Source organism: Camelina sativa, chromosome 12 (assembly GCF_030686135.1).
Source record: "Camelina sativa cultivar CO46 ecotype springtype chromosome 12, ASM3068613v1".
Lineage (NCBI taxonomy): Eukaryota > Viridiplantae > Streptophyta > Magnoliopsida > Brassicales > Brassicaceae > Camelina > Camelina sativa.
Window position 1 is genome coordinate 8,330,421 of NC_141891.1, and position 18,289 is coordinate 8,348,709.

General features: G+C 35.0%; 1 protein-coding gene and 1 long non-coding RNA gene across 2 annotated transcripts; one reads left to right on the forward strand and one right to left on the reverse strand.

Moving 5' to 3' along the window:
- Window positions 1-2,981: 2,981 nt before the first annotated feature.
- On the reverse strand, window positions 2,982-3,491 carry LOC147930283 (uncharacterized). Its single transcript, XM_087478532.1, has one exon. The coding sequence runs from the start codon at window positions 3,427-3,429 to the stop codon at window positions 3,202-3,204; it is 228 nt and encodes a 75-aa protein (XP_087334658.1). The 5' UTR covers window positions 3,430-3,491; the 3' UTR covers window positions 2,982-3,201.
- Window positions 3,492-6,091: 2,600 nt separating this feature from the next.
- LOC104730982 (uncharacterized) lies at window positions 6,092-6,895 on the forward strand. The gene is made up of 2 exons (XR_758543.3): window positions 6,092-6,428; window positions 6,580-6,895. It is a non-coding gene; the product is annotated as an uncharacterized LOC104730982 (long non-coding RNA).
- The last annotated feature ends 11,394 nt before the right edge of the window (window positions 6,896-18,289 follow it).

Genomic DNA, 18,289 nt, shown 5'->3' on the forward strand with positions numbered 1-18,289 from the left:
CCATTAAGTAAAGTGAATCTAATAAACGAAAAAACATAATGAAAAATAAAAATGGTCAAAAAATCAAATAAGCTAAAATTTTACATAAAATGTTAAAAGCATGACTTCAAATAAAATAACAATTTTCTAAAACATTACTTCAAAGTTAAAAATGATACAAAGGGAATTTTTCTTAAAACTCACAACCCGATCCAATTATAAGAGTCTAATACTCTAATCAAACATATAGTTCAAAGACATTGAAAATTAAATATAATATCTTATTATATAAAGTTTGATGTCAAAGTTACCCATTAACAAAATCTTGACACGTGTTAATTGTATCATTTAAAAAATAAAAAAGTAAAAATTCAAAACTTACCATAAAAGGTAAAAAGTAAAAATTCAAAACCTACCATAAAAAGGTTTATATAAAAATAAAATACAGAAAAGAAAATCTAATTTTATTTAAAATCTTTTAAAGAAAAAAAAACCTTTGTAAACTTCCAAATGTAAAACAAAACTAATAACAGTTTTAAAATATTAAAAGATAATTATAAGAAAATTTTAAAATTTAAACAGCTTTAAAATTTAAAAGATCATTATAAGGTAATTATATATATAAATATATATCATAAAATTAGAAATTATAATATATTTTATTTATTTTAAATCAAAAGTATGTTCTTGGGGTAGTGACTAGTAAAAATTTTAAAAATAAAAATGTAAAAAATTCAAAACCTACCATAAAAAGGTTTATATAAAATTAAAATAGAGAAAAGAAAATCTAATTTTATTTAAAATCTTTTAAAAAAAAAAAAAACCTTTGTAAACTTCCAAATGTAAAACAAAACTATTAACAGTTTTAAAATATTAAAAAACAATTATAAGAAAATTATAAAATTTAAACAGCTTTAAAATTTAAAAAGATCATTATAGGGAAATTATATATAAATATATCTCATAAAATTCGAAATTATAATATAGTTTATTTATTTTAATTTTAAGTTGCTAATTTTATAAGAAAAATGATTACTTTTTATATAAGATAAAAAATAATTGTGAAAATATACAATTAATTACTGTTTCTAAAAAAATGTAAATACTCTGCTTTACATAAAGAAAAAGATGGTTGAAGTAAAAAAAAAAAATAGATCATCTCATATTTTTTTTCATCATTTAGATGTTGACATATGTCAATTCTAAATTTATTAAAAATTTTAAAAATAAAAATGTAAAAATTCAAAACCTACCATAAAAAGGTTTATATCAAAATAAAATAGAGAAAAGAAAATCTAATTTTATTTAAAATCTTTTAAAGAAAAAAAACTTTTGTAAACTTCCAAATGTATAACAAAACTATTAACAGTTTTAAAATATTAAAAAACAATTATAAGAAAATTATAAAATTTAAACAGCTTTAAAATTTAAAAATATCATTATAAGGAAATTATATATTTAAATATATATCATAAAATTCGAAATTATAATATAGTTTATTTATTTTAAATCAAAAGTATGTTTCCTGGGGTAGTGACTAGTAAAAATTTTAAAAATGAAAATGTAAAAATTCAAAACCTACCATAAAAAGGTTTATATAAAAATAAAATAGAGAAAAGAAAATCTAATTTTATTTAAATTTTTTAAAGAAAAAAAATCTTTGTAAACTTCCAAATGTAAAACAAAACTATTAACAGTTTTAAAATGTTAAAAACCAATTATAAGAAAATTATAAATTTAAACAGCTTTAAAATTTAAAGATCATTATAAAGAAATTATATATATAAATATCTACTTTATATATGGATCATTATATGGTAGATTCTAAAACCCCTAGTTTTTTATTATAATATAATTAAATTATAATTTTTATTATTTTTGTATGTAACTTTCTAGGTTTGTTTTCTTTTAACAAAAGTTCTTATTAGTCTTTGGGGCATTCTAAAAAATGCCCCTTTTTCTATACCCTTTTTAAAAATATCCCTTCATGTTTAACATTTTTAAAACTACCCTTCTTTATATACAAAATGACCAAATTACCCTTTTTGAGTGACAGCAAGAATGTACAGTCATCAAAATCGAAAATATTTTCCCGCCAAAAAAATTTCCCGCCAAAATTTTTTTTCCCCGCCAAAATTGAAAATTTTTCCCGCCTAAAAAAAAATTTTCCCGCTAAAATCGAAAATTTTTCCCGCCAAAAATATTGAAATTTATACATTTTAAAAGCATTGTAAACGCTTTTAAAAGCGTTTACAAGGTTTTTGAAAGGTTTTTAAACACATTGTAAACGCTTTTAAAAACCTTGTAAATGCTTTTAAAATCTTTTTAAACACCTTGTAAACGCTTTTAAAAACTTTTTAAAAGCATTTACAAGGTGTTTAAAAACCTTTTAAAACTCTTTTAAAAATCTTATAAAAACTTTTACAAGGTTTTTAAAAACATTGTAAAAGCGTTTACAAGGTGTTTAAAAACCTTTTAAAAATCTTTTTAAAAACCATTTGAAAACCTTTTAAAAACCTTTTAAAACCTTTTAAAAACCTTTTAAAACCTTTTAAAAACCTTTTAAAAATCTTGTAAAAGCGTTTACAAGTTGTTTTAAAAACCTTTTAAAACTCTTTAAAAAATCTTGTAAAAGCCTTTACAAGGTGTTTATAAGGCTTTTATAAGGTAGAAACCTTATAAAACCTTTTAAAAACCTTGTAAATTTTTTTGGCGGGAAAAATTTTGGCGGGAAATTTTTTTGTCGAAATTTTTTATCAAAATTTTTGGCGGAAAAATTTTTTCGAAAAATTTTTAGCGGGAAAATTTTGTTTTTCTTTTTATTGAATAAAATAATTTTCATCTAAGGGTAAAATGGTCATTAAAAATTAAAAGAGGGCAAAAATAAAAATGGTCAGAAAAGAGAGTATTTTTGAAAAGGGGTATATCAAAAAAGGTATTTTTAACAAATTCTCTTGAGACTTAGATAGCCTGTAAAAACAGATAAGTTTTATGTGTCTTCGTTTTATTAATATTGTTTTTTTATTCAACTTTTAACATAAACATAAAACTTAAATAAACGGTAGACATGATCAACAACGAATCTACTACGAAAATTATTTTGTATCATTCTTCCCTTCCACGAAGTTCCACAGCTGCAACCCCATGTGAGATTCTATTATCCATGCATATACAGATAGACAATATCATAAAATTAGAACAATACGTAAGTACAAGTACACGTTAAGTTATAAACTTGTAGTATCGTGAGGAACCATAGAGAGGGCCAGGAGGGTTTGGGCCACCGCATTTGATTTTGCAACGTTCGAAACAATTACCGTCATGTTCATGACACGACTTTGAACAATTGTGAAAACAGCGTTTAAATTCTTCTATACTCCATTTTGCTTCTACTGCCATCACAACAATCACTACCATCATTATCAATACTATGGCATTCCATTTTGCCATCTTTGACCGTCTTAGAATCCTAGAAAAGCAAAAATTTGTTTTTTTTTTTTATCTTATGACTCTTGTATTATGTTTCAAGAATATAACCTTTATTTATAATACATGTTCAAAAAAATTTGAGTAGATTTTTTTTTGCTGTAGCTTTAATTGATTTAATCTATTAATTTCCTTCATATTTAATAAAAATGATGTGAAATGAAAACACTTTGTTTAACCCTTTGCACTTTTCTTTTTCTTTTCCTTTTACTATATATAGAAAAATTTAGCCTTTAATACAAAAGAAAATAAAAATAGATTTAGTAATTAATTACAATTGTCACTTCATTTTTATGGTTAGCCTTTAACAAAAGAAAATAAAAATAGATTTATTAATTAATTACAATTATCACTTCATTTTTTATATTTAATCATTTGTATGTTTTTATATAAAACACTAGATGAGGCCCAAGTTTTTACTTGGGTAAAAATTTGAAAAAATTATTAAGAATAATTAAGTAGTAATGTACATGCTTTTAGATTTTATCTTGTAACATTTTAATATTGAATATGAACCTCTCATATTTCATTTTAATACTCTCTCAGTTCCATTATATAAGAGTTTTAAGGCTTTTTTGCTCTATTTTATAATATTTTCTCAAATTTTATGTATAATTTTTATTAATATAACAATTTATGACTATTTGAACTATATAGTATATTTTTCTGTTGGTTGAAGTTTTGTAAATGACATAATATTTATTGTTTATTAATCTTTGTGATTTTACCTTAAAACTCTTATAGAATAAGCAGTACCGTTTAAATATATATACCCTCATAATAAACCATATTTTAAGTTTAATTACATATTTCATCTTAATGCATAGAACTAAATATTTTATCAAACATAATTAATATATCACATCAAATCTATATCTTAGTAAGAATGGAAAATACAAATAAAAATTAACAAAATGTAATTCACAGAAAAAACAGAATCAACATTTTTTAAGATATATTTATTATGTTGTTATCTCATAAATACTAATTTTACCTCATGTCTTAATCAATTTTACATGAGTGAAATTTATAAAATAAAAACATAAAAGATATAAAAGCATTCTCATCAAATAACTGAAGATTTTAAAGATTCATTCCAATAAATTATAATTTATGTTGAATTATCTTATGTTTTGACATATGCATTACAAAAATACATGTGTTGAAATTATAAAATAAAACATTAAAAATTACTAATATTCTTAAATGATATTTTTTGAATGATACATATTAATATTTGAAATTTTTTATTCTAAAATAAAATTTATCGTTAGACATTCAGTTTTGTAATCACATTTAACTATCTATTTCATCGTAAAACCATAATTCACTTCTTCATGGATTATAGTTAAAAAAAAAAATTTGTCAACCAAACATGAAATTAGAAAATAACTCCAAGATTAGAGTAAAAATTTTAATAACAAAAATAATATGAGCAGCATATGAGATAATATGTATATTGGTTAGTATTTTAAATTTAACAATAAAAACAATAAAAAAATCAGTTAACATCCACAAAAATTTTGGAATCCAAAAATATCCTAAAACCTTTGTAAACTTCCAAATGTAAAACAAAACTATTAACAGTTTTAAAATATTAAAAAACAATTATAAGAAAATTATAAAATTTAAAAAGATCATTATAAGGAAATTATATATATAAATATATATCATAAAATTTGAAATTATAATATAGTTTATTTATTTTAAATCAAAAGTATGTTCATGGGGTAGTGACTATTAAAAATTTTAAAAATAAAAATCTAAAAAATTCAAAACCTACCATAAAAAGGTTTATATAAAAATAAAATAGAGAAAATAAAATCTAATTTTATTTAAAATCTTTTAAAGAAAAAAAGCTTTGTAAACTTCCAAATGTAAAACAAAACTATTAACAGTTTTAAAATATTAAAAAACAATTATAAGAAAATTATAAAATTTAAACAGACACTACAAGGTTGGGATGATATAGCTTCAAAATTTGTTATGCAAATAATCTGTAGCAAATATTTGTGACAGTTACTTACCGATTAGTGACAAAAATTTAAATAAATTATCTTGTAGCAAATTTGTAGTTTTTTGTAGAACATAGTGACAATTTAGCTACAAATATAGTTTGTGGTAAATTGTTACTAAAATATAACAATGTTTTTGTAACAAATATACTGACAAACAATATATCCTAATAAAATCTGTAATAATTAGTTACTAATTATTCTCACAAATTGTAAAGTAGAAATACTTTTGATTTTAAATTCTTTTAAGTTTGCTACGATTAATTATTGTAACAAATGATACAAATTGTTACACAATAATTGTGATTGTTAGATATATTTAGCATCGTTTATTAAATGATGTGACTATAAAGTTTTAGCATCATTTATTTTTGGTTAGTATCATTTGTATTAGTTTTAGTATCGCTTAGTAAATGATGTCAAATATTTAATTAGTATCAAAAATATATAAATGACGTTAAATATTTAGTTAAGTTAATTCTGAGAAATGAGGATCATTTTTAGTCATTTTAAAATATTTAGTTAAATTTTTAGTATCGCTTGAAACGATTCAAGATATGAAAATCATTTTAAAAAATCTTTATCTTCTATCCTCTCCTCTATTTCGACTTAGGTTTTATTCAACATCTTCCTTTTAAGTCTTAATACTTTCGTTTATTGGCTTGAAGGTGTAACTCATCTTCATCCCTTCGCTGGTGATGAGCCAAGCGCCGTCGTCTACGGCGGAATCGAACGGACGAGAGATTGATTTTGAGGTTATGGTCTCCGGTGATTGGCGATGGTGGCTGGGTCGCTTGATTTATGGCTCTTCTATCTCCAGTTAGGGTTTTCGACAGTAATAGGTTATCAATTTCGACAGGAATAGGTTAGTTTGTCACTTCGAGGAGGAGAAGAAGAACAAAGCGACGAGGAGCAGATTCTCTTTGTCTTCTCCCTACTCTCATCTTCGTAAGCTCCTCTGCTTCTGCTTCTTTAATATAACTCTCTCTCGATCTCTGTTTTAACACGGATTGAGATTAATTGATTGTATTGTTTTGATGGGTATGTTTATTTGATAGTTTCCAACCTGAAAGTTCACCTCTTTCTCTTGTTTCTACAGTTTTAGTGTTGTGTTGTGGTGTGGTGAACGAGTCTTATGTTTATTGACCATGATCACATTGCCCATATCTCTATGTGGACGTCCATGAGAAGGTTCGAAATTTTTTTATAGCCGTTAGAGAAGAAGAGGAAATAAAGTCTTGGGCGGTGCATTTAAGGAAACAGTTAGAGGACGAGTTCAATCTTGGGAAGAACTAATTCTCCTTCCTTATTCCCTATGTGATTTATTGTGAAGGGTGTAGCCCTAGTTCTCTCGGTATTTATATCCTTTGTAAACCTTTGTAAGAATAACTTCAGGGATTTTAGTTCTATTCTCATTCTCTTTGCCGTTCTCTCTTCTTCTCTTCTCTTCCGCTTAAATCCCAACATGGTATCAGAGCAGTTCTTCGATCTTTGATTCTTTAATCCTATTCTTATTCTTCGTTACTCAAGTTTCTTATATTCTCTCTCAATCTCTTTCTTATTCTTGGAATACTTGGGTTCTACACTCTCTGTTCGATATTCTTAATCTCGTTCTTCCCATCTCTAGCAGCTCTCGCTCATGGACACTACCAAACCTTTTGTTACACCAGTGGTCTTAAAAGGGGCCAACTATTTGTTGTGGAAAAGAACCACAAAGACCGCGTTGAGTGGCCGGGGACTATGGATTCACGTTGAAACGAATCAGCTTCCCAAGAAAGTCACCAAGAACGACGGTAAAGAAGGAGAAAAAGAAGACAAGGAGGCTGAACTCGAAAAGGAAGTCAAATGGTTTCAAGAGGATCAGACCGTGCTTGCCATTCTTCAGAATTCGCTCGATGCACCAATCCTTGAAGCATACTCGTACTGTGAGACGGCCAAGGAGTTGTGGGAGACACTTGCAAATGTGTATGGAAATGTGACTAACTTGACCAGGGTGTTTGAAGTAAAGAAAGCTATCAACAGTCTTCACCAAGAAGACTTGGAGTTCACAAAGCACTTCGGCAAGTTTAGGTCCCTTTGGGCCGAACTAGAGATGCTTCGGCCAAGCACTATAGATCCGGCCATTCTTAACGAAAGAAAGGAACAGGACAAGGTTTTCGGTCTTCTCCTCACTCTGAATCCAGCATTCAATGATCTTATCAAGCATATCCTTCGTGGTGACAAGCTTCCAACCCTTGAAGATGTGTGTTCTCAAGTTCAAAAAGAACAAGGATCACTAGGCTTGTTTAGCGGTAAGGAGGACTTGGCTACGGCCAACAAGGGAGTTTACAAACATGAGGACCGAAAAGTGATGGTTTGCGACCATTGTAAGAAGAGGGGCCATCTGAAAGACAAATGTTGGATCCTTCACCCACATCTCAAACCGGTGAAGTTCAAGGCAAATCTTTCGCAAGGAGGACCAAGTGGTCAAGGCACCGGAGCAACAAATCAAGGAGATGCAACAGCTATGGCCATGGCAGCTTCTCTTGGAGACCTGGTGAGAAAGTCGGACCTTGAGGCTCTCATCAAGTCCATTGCCGCACTAAAGGACTCCGGTATCACTTTCTTCACTTCAAAACCTAGTACCTCACTTGTTGTAGACTCGGGTGCTTCTCACCATATGATTAGTAACCCTAGTCTTATACACAATATAAAACCGGCATTAGGTAATGTTATCATTGCTAATGGAGATAGAGTACAGGTTAAAGGAATAGGAGAACTAAAGTTGTTTGATAAAAGTTCTAAAGCCTTCTTTATGCCTTCATTTACCTCAAATCTCTTATCGGTAAAGAAAGCTACTACAGATTTGAATTGTTATGCGATTTTTGGACCTAACAGTGTACATTTTCAGGATATTGAGAGTGGAAAGGTTCTTGGAGAGGGAGATGGTAGAGGAGATCTCTATGTCCTAGAGAAAGCTTCAAGTCCTTCTAATTCGTTTTCTTTTGCTTCGAATCTTAGTAGTAGTTTAAGTGATGTGTGGCATGCTAGACTAGGCCATCCTCATTCTCGTGTATTTGAATTAATGTTACCTCATGTTTCGTTTGATAACTCCACTTGTGAGTCTTGTATTCTTGGTAAACATTGCAAAACTGTTTTTCCTAAATCTAGTACCATTTATGAACATTGCTTTGATTTAGTTCATTCTGATGTGTGGACATCTCCTTGCCTATCTAGAGATAATAACAAGTATTTTGTGACTTTTATTGATGAAAAATCTAAATATACTTGGCTCACCTTGTTACCATCTAAAGATAAGGTTTATGATGCCTTTGTCAATTTTCAGAATCATGTTACTAATCAATTTAATGCAAAAATAAAGGTACTAAGATCGGATAATGGAGGGGAATACACAAGCCATAAACTCAAAGAGCACCTTGCTAAGCATGGAATTCTTCAACAGACCAGCTGTCCATATACGCCTCAACAAAATGGAGTGGCTGAGAGGAAGAATCGACACTTAATGGAGGTGGCTCGGTCAATGATGTTTCACTCGAATGTCCCTAAGCGGTTTTGGGGGGATGCAGTCATGATGGCGTGCTACTTGATCAATCGGACACCAACAAAAGTCTTAAATGATTCATCACCCTATGAGGTACTAAACAAAATTAAACCTTCTCTTGATCACTTACGTGTGTTTGGGTGTGTTTGTTTTGTTTTAGTGCCAGGAGAACAAAGGAATAAACTTGAGGCCAAAAGCACTAAAAGTATGTTCATCGGTTACTCAACAAGCCAGAAGGGGTACAAGTGTCACGATCCGATCAATGGCCGCACTATGGTCTCACGCGATGTCAAGTTTCTTGAACAACAAGGCTACTATGACAAAAGGGATTGGGAAGGCTTAAAAGACTTATCTCAATCTAACACTGCCCGGGCAGCCAACTTGCGGTTCCTTCTTGACCACCTTGGCATCACTAAACCAACATCGCTCGGTGAACAGAACATCAATGCCGATCCTTTACCGTCGTCTCCTCACCAATCCGAAGATAGGCTGCATACGAGTTCTCCTATTGCAAGTCCACCATTGGACCAAGTTCCCGAACCTATTGCTCCATCAACTACGGAAGTGCCTACAGAATCCGATCACGTCGAACAACAAACAGGGAGAACAGATAGAGAAGAAACTCTTGAGCCACTAGACCAACCAATTACTCAACCCTTGCTACGGTGTAGTAACCGAATCCGATCTCATCCGTCTACATGGAAAGACAAGAGGGTCTACTACAATAATCAGGCTGTTGCCCACCCTATTCAGGCTGTATGTTCGCTTGACCTTATTCCCGCTGCTCATGCTGCTTTCCTCGGTAAGCTAGATGAGCATTTTGTCCCTCAAACCTACGAGGAGGCTAAGAAATATAAGGAGTGGCTTGATGCGGTGGACGATGAAACAGCAGCTATGATCCGGAACAAAACTTGGGACGAGACCGATCTCCCGAAGGGTAAAAAGGCTGTCAGCTCAAAGTGGGTGTTCACTATCAAATATCTTAGCACTGGTGAGATAGAGCGCTACAAAGCTCGATTGGTGGCACGCGGCTTCACTCAAACCTATGGTCTTGACTATACGGATACCTTTGCACCGGTGGCCAAACTCCACACAGTTCGGGTAGTATTATCCTTGGCCACTAACCTCTCGTGGGAGCTCTGCCAAATGGACGTCAAGAACGCTTTTTTTCAGGGGGAGCTGACTGAGGAGGTCTACATGCATCCTCCACCAGGGTTAGAACATATTGTTACTCCGGGTAAGGTTCTCCGGCTCCACAAGGCGATCTACGGTCTCAAGCAATCTCCGAGGGCGTGGTACCATAAGCTCAGTTCTACCTTACGGACGAATGGCTTCAAGCGCTCTGAAGCTGATCACACGCTGTTCACCCTCCGCACTACCAGTGGTCGTGTCGTCGTTCTTGTTTATGTCGATGACATTATTATCACCGGCGATGATAAGGATGGTATTTGTGCCACTAAGGCTCTTCTTAACTCTATGATATAGGAACCCAGATGAGGGAACCCAAGTGGATAAATGGAAATAGGCAAATGGTTGATAACACTGTTCTGCCTATTCAGTGGATGATAGATGGAGTGCAGTGAAGAGATGGTGAATAGACAAATGGTTGAAAACACTGTTCTGTCTATTCGGTAGCAGTGGAAGATGAAAGGATAGATGGGTGGATTGAGGGACGCCACACAGATCTGTGAAAGGATCTATGATAAGTCAAATCTCAGTCTTCAAGGATTCACACACAAGAAGAAGGAGAAAAGGGTGGTTGCTTCTATCTCAGAAGAAAACCTAAGAAAACTCTCATTTTATTTCATTAAAACTTGAAAGGTTACAATGCTGAGAAGGGACCTTATATAATGGTCCAGCAGCGGGGGACCTTCTAGGGTCAAATTTATTACAAATAAAAGGACTAAACTTGCAAAAACAACATACTCGATTTTAGGACTTAAATAAATAAAAAGACTCATAAAGACCCAACGGTCGATTCCTGCAAAACAAGAAAGAACCAACATTTATTATTTGAATTCAAACACTTACCTTGATAATAGCTCTCATGCACGCTCCAGCCCTTCATTGATTGCTTCGGAAATGATGAAAAGAACATGTTCTTTGATTCCTTGTAGAACTGGCAAAAATGATGCTTGTGGAGTCTTCTCTTTGGAATCTTCTAGTTCAATGAGAGTAATCAGACTTGCAATGGACTTGTTGAATTGTTCCCTTAAGGTCCTTGCTCCCAGCCTTGTCATTGGTTTGTGTATCACTGTTGGCAGAACGGGTTCTTCAGGAATTGGTAGAACGGGTTCTTCAGGAAATGATAGAACGGGTTCTTCGGGAAATGGCAGAACGGGTTCTTCCGGAAGTTTACTATTGATGTCCTCATCATTCCCTCCCTCTTGAGAAAGTTCTGTCTGCAGAACTATTTCATCTGCATGGAAAGGAGATAAATCAGCAACATTAAAGGTAGGAGAAATGTTCAACTCACCTGGTAGCTCAATCTTGTAGGCATTGTCATTGATTTTCTCTAAGACCCGAAATGGTCCATCTCCTCTTGGTGACAGCTTGGACTTTCTCTCCTTGGGAAATCTCTCTTTTCTCATGTGTAGCCAGACCCAATCTCCAGGTTCAAACGTCAGCTCCTTGCGGTGCTTATCCGCATGCTCTTTGTTCTTTGCGCTCTTCTTCTCAAGATTCTCTTTAACCTTTTGGTGGAGTTTCTTCACAAAATCAGCTTTGGTGACTCCTTCTGCACTAGAATAAACAGCTTGGGGCAGAGGTGTGATGTCTAATGGGGTTAGAGGATTAAAACCATAGACAACTTCAAATGGAGAGAATTTGGTACCAGAATGCTTAGCATGATTATAAGCAAATTCAATATAGGGTAAACAGGATAACCAGTTTCGGAGATTCTTACCCACCGTAGCTCTCAATAGAGTGGAGAGAGTACGATTAACTACCTCAGTTTGGCCATCAGTTTGAGGATGACAAGTGGTGGAGAAGAGTAGCTTAGTTCCTAGCTTTTTCCACAAAGTCTTCCAAAAGTGGCTGAGAAATTTGGTGTCTCGATCTGAAACAATGGTCCTTGGGATTCCATGTAAACGCACAACTTCTTTGAAAAAGAGCTCAGCAGTTTGAGTAGCATCATTTGTCTTGTTACATGGAATGAAATGCGCCATTTTAGAGAACCGGTCCACCACAACAAAGATAGAATCTCGGTTGTTGATCTTAGGCAGTCCTAAAACAAAATCCATAGAAATATCTACCCATGGTAGGTTAGGAATAGGGAAAGGCATATATAAACCATAAGGATGTGACCTGGATTTTGCTTTCAAGCAAGTGATGCACTTTGCACAGAACCTTTCCACATCTCTTTTCAAATGCGGCCAAAAGAAATGTTCCATAAGAACACTTAGAGTTTTATCACGCCCAAAATGTCCCATAAGTCCTCCTCCATGTGCTTCTCCTATTAGCAGCTCTCTCATGGATCCTTGAGGAATGCACAGTCTTTTGTCCTTAAAGAGAAATCCATCATGTTGGTAGTATGACCCATAAGCGGCTTTGCTTGTTTCCTTAAAGGCTTCTTTGAAATCTGGATCCTCCTCATATAGACCTTTGATATGATCAAATCCCATGACTTTAGCCTCCATTGTAGTGATCAAAGCATGTCTCCTTGATAAAGCATCAACTACAATGTTCTCTTTGCCCTTCTTGTACTTAATCACATATGGAAATGTCTCCACAAATTCAAGCCACCTTGCATGTCTCTTCTTAAGTGTAGTTTGTCCTCTTAGGTGCTTGAGTGTCTCATGATCTGTATAAATAACAAACTCTTTGGATAGCAAATAATGTTGCCAAGTTTCTAGAGATCTTACCAAGGCGTAGAGTTCTTTATCATATGTTCGATAATTAAGTGCAGCTCCACTGAGTTTCTCACTGAAGTATGCTACTGGTTTTCCTCCTTCAGTTAGAACAGCACCTATTCCTGTACCAGAAGCATCACATTCAATTTCAAACATTTTATCAAAGTTAGGAAGTACCAAAACAGGTGCATTTGTTAGGCTGTCTTTGAGCAGTTTGAATGCATCCTCTTGTGCTTGACCCCATTTGAATTTCACATTCTTTTTAATCACTGATGTCAAGGGTGCAGCAATGGTACTGAAATCCTTCACAAATCTCCTATAGAAGCTAGCCAGCCCATGAAAGCTCCTAACATGTCCAATGGTTGTTGGAGTTGGCCAGTCTTGTATAGCTTTGATCTTTTCCTCATCGACCTTTAGTCCCTGAGAACTCACAACAAATCCTAGAAACACAACTTGATCAGTGCAAAACGTGCATTTCTTAAGGTTAGCATAGAGATGTTCAGCCTTAAGCGCTTTTATCACCATTTCAAGATGCTTTACGTGATCTGCAAGACTTGTGCTATAAATCAAGATATCATCAAAATAAACAACCACAAACTTACAGATGTACTCCCTTAGGACCTGGTTCATTAACCTCATGAAGGTGCTTGGGGCATTGGTGAGTCCAAATGGCATGACTAACCACTCATATAATCCTTGTTTTGTCTTGAAAGCCGTTTTCCATTCATCACCTTCTTTCATTCTGACTTGATGATAACCACTCCTTAGATCAATTTTAGAAAAGATAGTAGCTCCATTAAGCTCATCTAGCATGTCATCAAGCCTTGGAATAGGATGTCTATATTTGACAGTGATGTTGTTGATTGCTCTGCAGTCTACACACATTCTCCAAGTTCCATCTTTCTTAGGCACTAGAAGAACCGGTACAGCACAAGGGCTTAGGCTTTCACGAATGTAGCCCTTTGACATTAGATCACGAACTTGCTTTTCCAGCTCCTTTGCTTCTTCAGGGTTTACGCGGTAGGCTGGTCTGTTAGGCAATGGTGCTCCCGGAACTAGATCAATTTGATGTTCGATTCCTCTTATAGGCGGTAGTCCAGGTGGTATCTCCTCAGGAAAGACTTCTTTAAACCTTCCTAGTAATTCAAGCACTTCTGGTGGTAAGTCTTTCTCCTCTTGTCCTGAAAATAAACCTTCCTTAAAGATCATTAGTAGCACTTTGTCCTGTGAATTAATTGATTTCAAAACAGTAGAAGGTGTTATGTAAAGATTGGTTTTGTTTGACTTAGCTCCCTTTGACATGGTTTGTTGCATTTCATGCACTTCTTGAGGGGTGAGTGGAGCTAGAGTGTGCTTCTTGTTGTTGTGTGAGAAGGTGTAGTAGTTTGTTCGGCCATTATGTAAAGTCTCCTTATCAAATTGCCATGGCCGTCCTAGAAGAAGGTGTCCAGCTTGCATAGGAACCACATCACACACAACTTGGTCTGAATATTTGCCTATGGTGAATGGTATGGTGACTTGCTCGGAGATCCTTAGTTTAGCCTCATCATTGAGCCACTTAAGTCGATATGGATGGGGATGCTTTGTCTTTTGAAGACCTAGCTTATCAACCAAATACCTGCTGGCTACATTAGTATATGAACCACCATCAATGATTAAGCTACATACCTTGGAGTTTATGGAGCAGCGAGAGTGGAAGATATTTTCTCTTTGAATTGTTTCAGGATCAAAAAGAGTGCTAAGAGCCCTCCTTATGACTAGAAGCTCTCCCATCTCTGGATAGTCCACAATATCCTCCTCAGATTCAACACGTTCTTCTTCCTCATCTTGTGATTCATACTCTCCATTGGCTTTAAGGATCATTACTCGCTGGTTTGGGCACTCTCTTGCATAGTGTCCTTTTCCCTGACATTTAAAACAAGTAATATCACGAGCTCTTTGGTTAGTAGGCTTACCTTGCTCTGGTTTGGTTACTTTTGATGTCTCAGGTGCAGCTCTTTTAAATATTTGGTCCACATCAAGAGATTTTCCCTTGTCTAAAGGTTTTTGAGGTGGTGGTGTCCATGGAGTTTTACTGCGGTTAGTAGAAGCTGCCTTCCTTTTGATGTGTTGTTCAGCTTGGACTGCTAGATGCAACAACTCTTCAAGATCATGATATGTTTGTCTTTCCACCTTTCTAGCAATCCGATCATGAAGACCATCTAGAAACTGCGCCATCAAGTTCTCCTCAGACTCTTCTACCTCCAATCTGTTTTTAAGAGATTCAAACTCTTCAAAGTATTCCTCAACAGATTTGCTTCCTTGTGATAACTTGCGGAACTTCTTTTGCAGCTCCCGGTGGTAATAAGCTGGGACATATCTCTTTCTTAGCTGAAACCTCATATCATCCCAAGTAGTGATTGGTATATGTCTATGCCTCCTCCTTTCAGATACATCTCTGTCCCACCAAGCTAAGGCATTATCTGTAAGTTGAGCAGCAGCTAGGGATACCTTTCTCTGTTCAGAATAGTTGTAGTAGCCAAAGATATGCTCCATACGTCTTTCCCAATCAATGTAAGCTTCAGGATTAACCTTTCCAGCAAATGTCGGTGGATTAAGCTTAAGATCATAGCCTCCTTCTCTTATGTTGCCTTCATCTCGTCCTCTACCTTGTTGGTAGTGTCTCCTTGGCCTTTGGTGTTGATTAAGATCTGGATATTCTTCCTCTGAATCAGACTGATCTCCATTATCAACCTCATGGTTTCCTCTTGGCAAGTTGCGAACTGGTGCTCTTGGTGCAGGTGGGGGTTGTTCAATTCGTGTCATGCGATCACCAAGCGTTTGGAGTTGTGTTTGAATAGCTGCAAGTATCTCAGCCATGTTCACATCTCCTCCTTGTTCTCCCATAGTTCAAAACGTTCCTGTAAAAGTAAGAAAAGAGATCAAGTGCACAGGAAGTCGAAAGGTCCAAAAACTGACAGATCTAGGAAACAGATCTGAACAGATCTAAATTTTTTTTTTTTTTTTTTTTTTTAAAGAAGATGAACAGTCAAAATAGAACAAAGACACACGAAAATAACAGATCTAAAAGGTGAAAAACGAACTGAAACAAAATGAACTGAAAGAAGACACAATTTGAAGCAAACAAAGGGAAACAAACTGAAACAAACTGAAACAAAGGGATAGATAAAACCTGATTTGGAGCGTTTAGCTCTGATACCAGATGATATAGGAACCCAGATGAGGGAACCCAAGTGGATAAATGGAAATAGGCAAATGGTTGATAACACTGTTCTGCCTATTTAGTGGATGATAGATGGAGTGCAGTGAAGAGATGGTGAATAGACAAATGGTTGAAAACACTGTTCTGTCTATTCGGTAGCAGTGGAAGATGAAAGGATAGATGGGTGGATTGAGGGACGCCACACAGATCTGTGAAAGGATCTATGATAAGTCAAATCTCAGTCTTCAAGGATTCACACACAAGAAGAAGGAGAAAAGGGTGGTTGCTTCTATCTCAGAAGAAAACCTAAGAAAACTCTCATTTTATTTCATTAAAACTTGAAAGGTTACAATGCTGAGAAGGGACCTTATATAATGGTCCAGCAGCGGGGGACCTTCTAGGGTCGAAATTTATTACAAATAAAAGGACTAAACTTGCAAAAACAACAGACTCGATTTTAGGACTTAAATAAATAAAAAGACTCATAAAGACCCAACGGCCGATTCCTGCAAAACAAGAAAGAACCAACATTTATTATTTGAATTCAAACACTTACCTTGATAATAGCTCTCATGCACGCTCCAGCCCTTCATTGATTGCTTCGGAAATGATGAAAAGAACGTGTTCTTTGATTCCTTGTAGAACTGGCAAAAATGATGCTTGTGGAGTCTTCTCTTTGGAATGTTCTAGTTCAATGAGAGTAATCAGACTTGCAATGGACTTGTTGAATTGTTCCCTTAAGGTCCTTGCTCCCAGCCTTGTCATTGGTTTGTGTATCATTGTTGGCAGAACGGGTTCTTCAGGAATTGGTAGAACGGGTTCTTCAGGAAATGATAGAACGGGTTCTTCGGGAAATGGCAGAACGGGTTCTTCCGGAAGTTTACTATTGATGTCCTCATCACTCTACCTTTGATATTAAGGATTTGGGTAAACTCAAATACTTCCTTGGGATAGAAATTTCTCGCTCTCCGGAGGGATTGTTTCTCTCTCAAAGGAAGTATACTCTTGACCTTTTACATGAGACAGGTAAGATAGGTGCCAAGCCAGTGTCCACACCACTTGAAGAAGGCTACCAGGTCAAGCGAAAGGGGGAGAAGCCAACACCTGGTGCTCCGGTTCCCAAGTCGCACCAACCATACGAAGATGTGGGACGCTATCGAAGACTGGTGGGCAAGCTAATCTATCTCACGATCACGAGGCCAGACATTTGCTATGCGGTGAACCAAGTTAGTCAACACATGAAAGCTCCAACGAACTTTGACTGGCAAACACTTGAGCGGATTCTATGTTATCTCAAGGGTAGTCCAGGGCAAGGTATTTGGATGGGAAAGAACAACAACACGGAACTCGTCGGCTACTATGATGCAGACTACGCTAGTGATACAATAGATAGGAGATCTACGACAGGGTATTGTACGTTTGTTGGAGGGAACTTAGTAACCTGGAAGTCGAAGAAACAGAAAGTTGTGTCCCAATCAAGTGCCGAGTCGGAATATAGGGCTATGAAGAAGCTAACCAACGAGCTAACATGGCTCAAAGGCCTTCTTAAGGATCTTGGAGTGGAGTCTGATCAACCAATCACCATGCATTGTGACAATAAGGCGGCGATACACATAGCAACCAACTCGGTCTTCCACGAAAGGACTAAGCATATTGAGGTCGATTGTCATAAGGTACGAGAAAAGATTGAAGAAGGTGTTGTCTTGCCGTGTTATACACCGAGCAAAGACCAATTGGCGGACATCTTCACCAAAGCCACGAGCTCTCAGATTTACGAATACATCTCCAGCAAGCTTGGACTAGTTGATCCAACTCATCCGTGAGGAACTCCTCTAACCCGTGGAGATCATACTCTTTTCCTTAACATAGTTTTGTCCCATGTGGTTTTCTATGTTGAGGTTTTTAATGAGGTGATCTTATTCGGGTTCCAAGCTTAGCCGTCTCCCTTGGCTAAGCTTGAGGGGAAGTATTGACCATGATCACATTGCCCATATCTCTATGTGGACGTCCATGAGAAGGTTCGAAATTTTTTTATAGCCGTTAGAGAAGAAGAGGAAATAAAGTCTTGGGCGGTGCATTTAAGGAAACAGTTAGAGGACGAGTTCAATCTTGGGAAGAACTAATTCTCCTTCCTTATTCCCTATGTGATTTATTGTGAAGGGTGTAGCCCTAGTTCTCTCGGTATTTATATCCTTTGTAAACCTTTGTAAGAATA

Bases quoted from the DNA above. Each gene is read 5' to 3' on its own strand.
- LOC147930283 (XM_087478532.1), bottom strand. From the start codon at position 3,429: ATGGCAAAATGGAATGCCATAGTATTGATAATGATGGTAGTGATTGTT.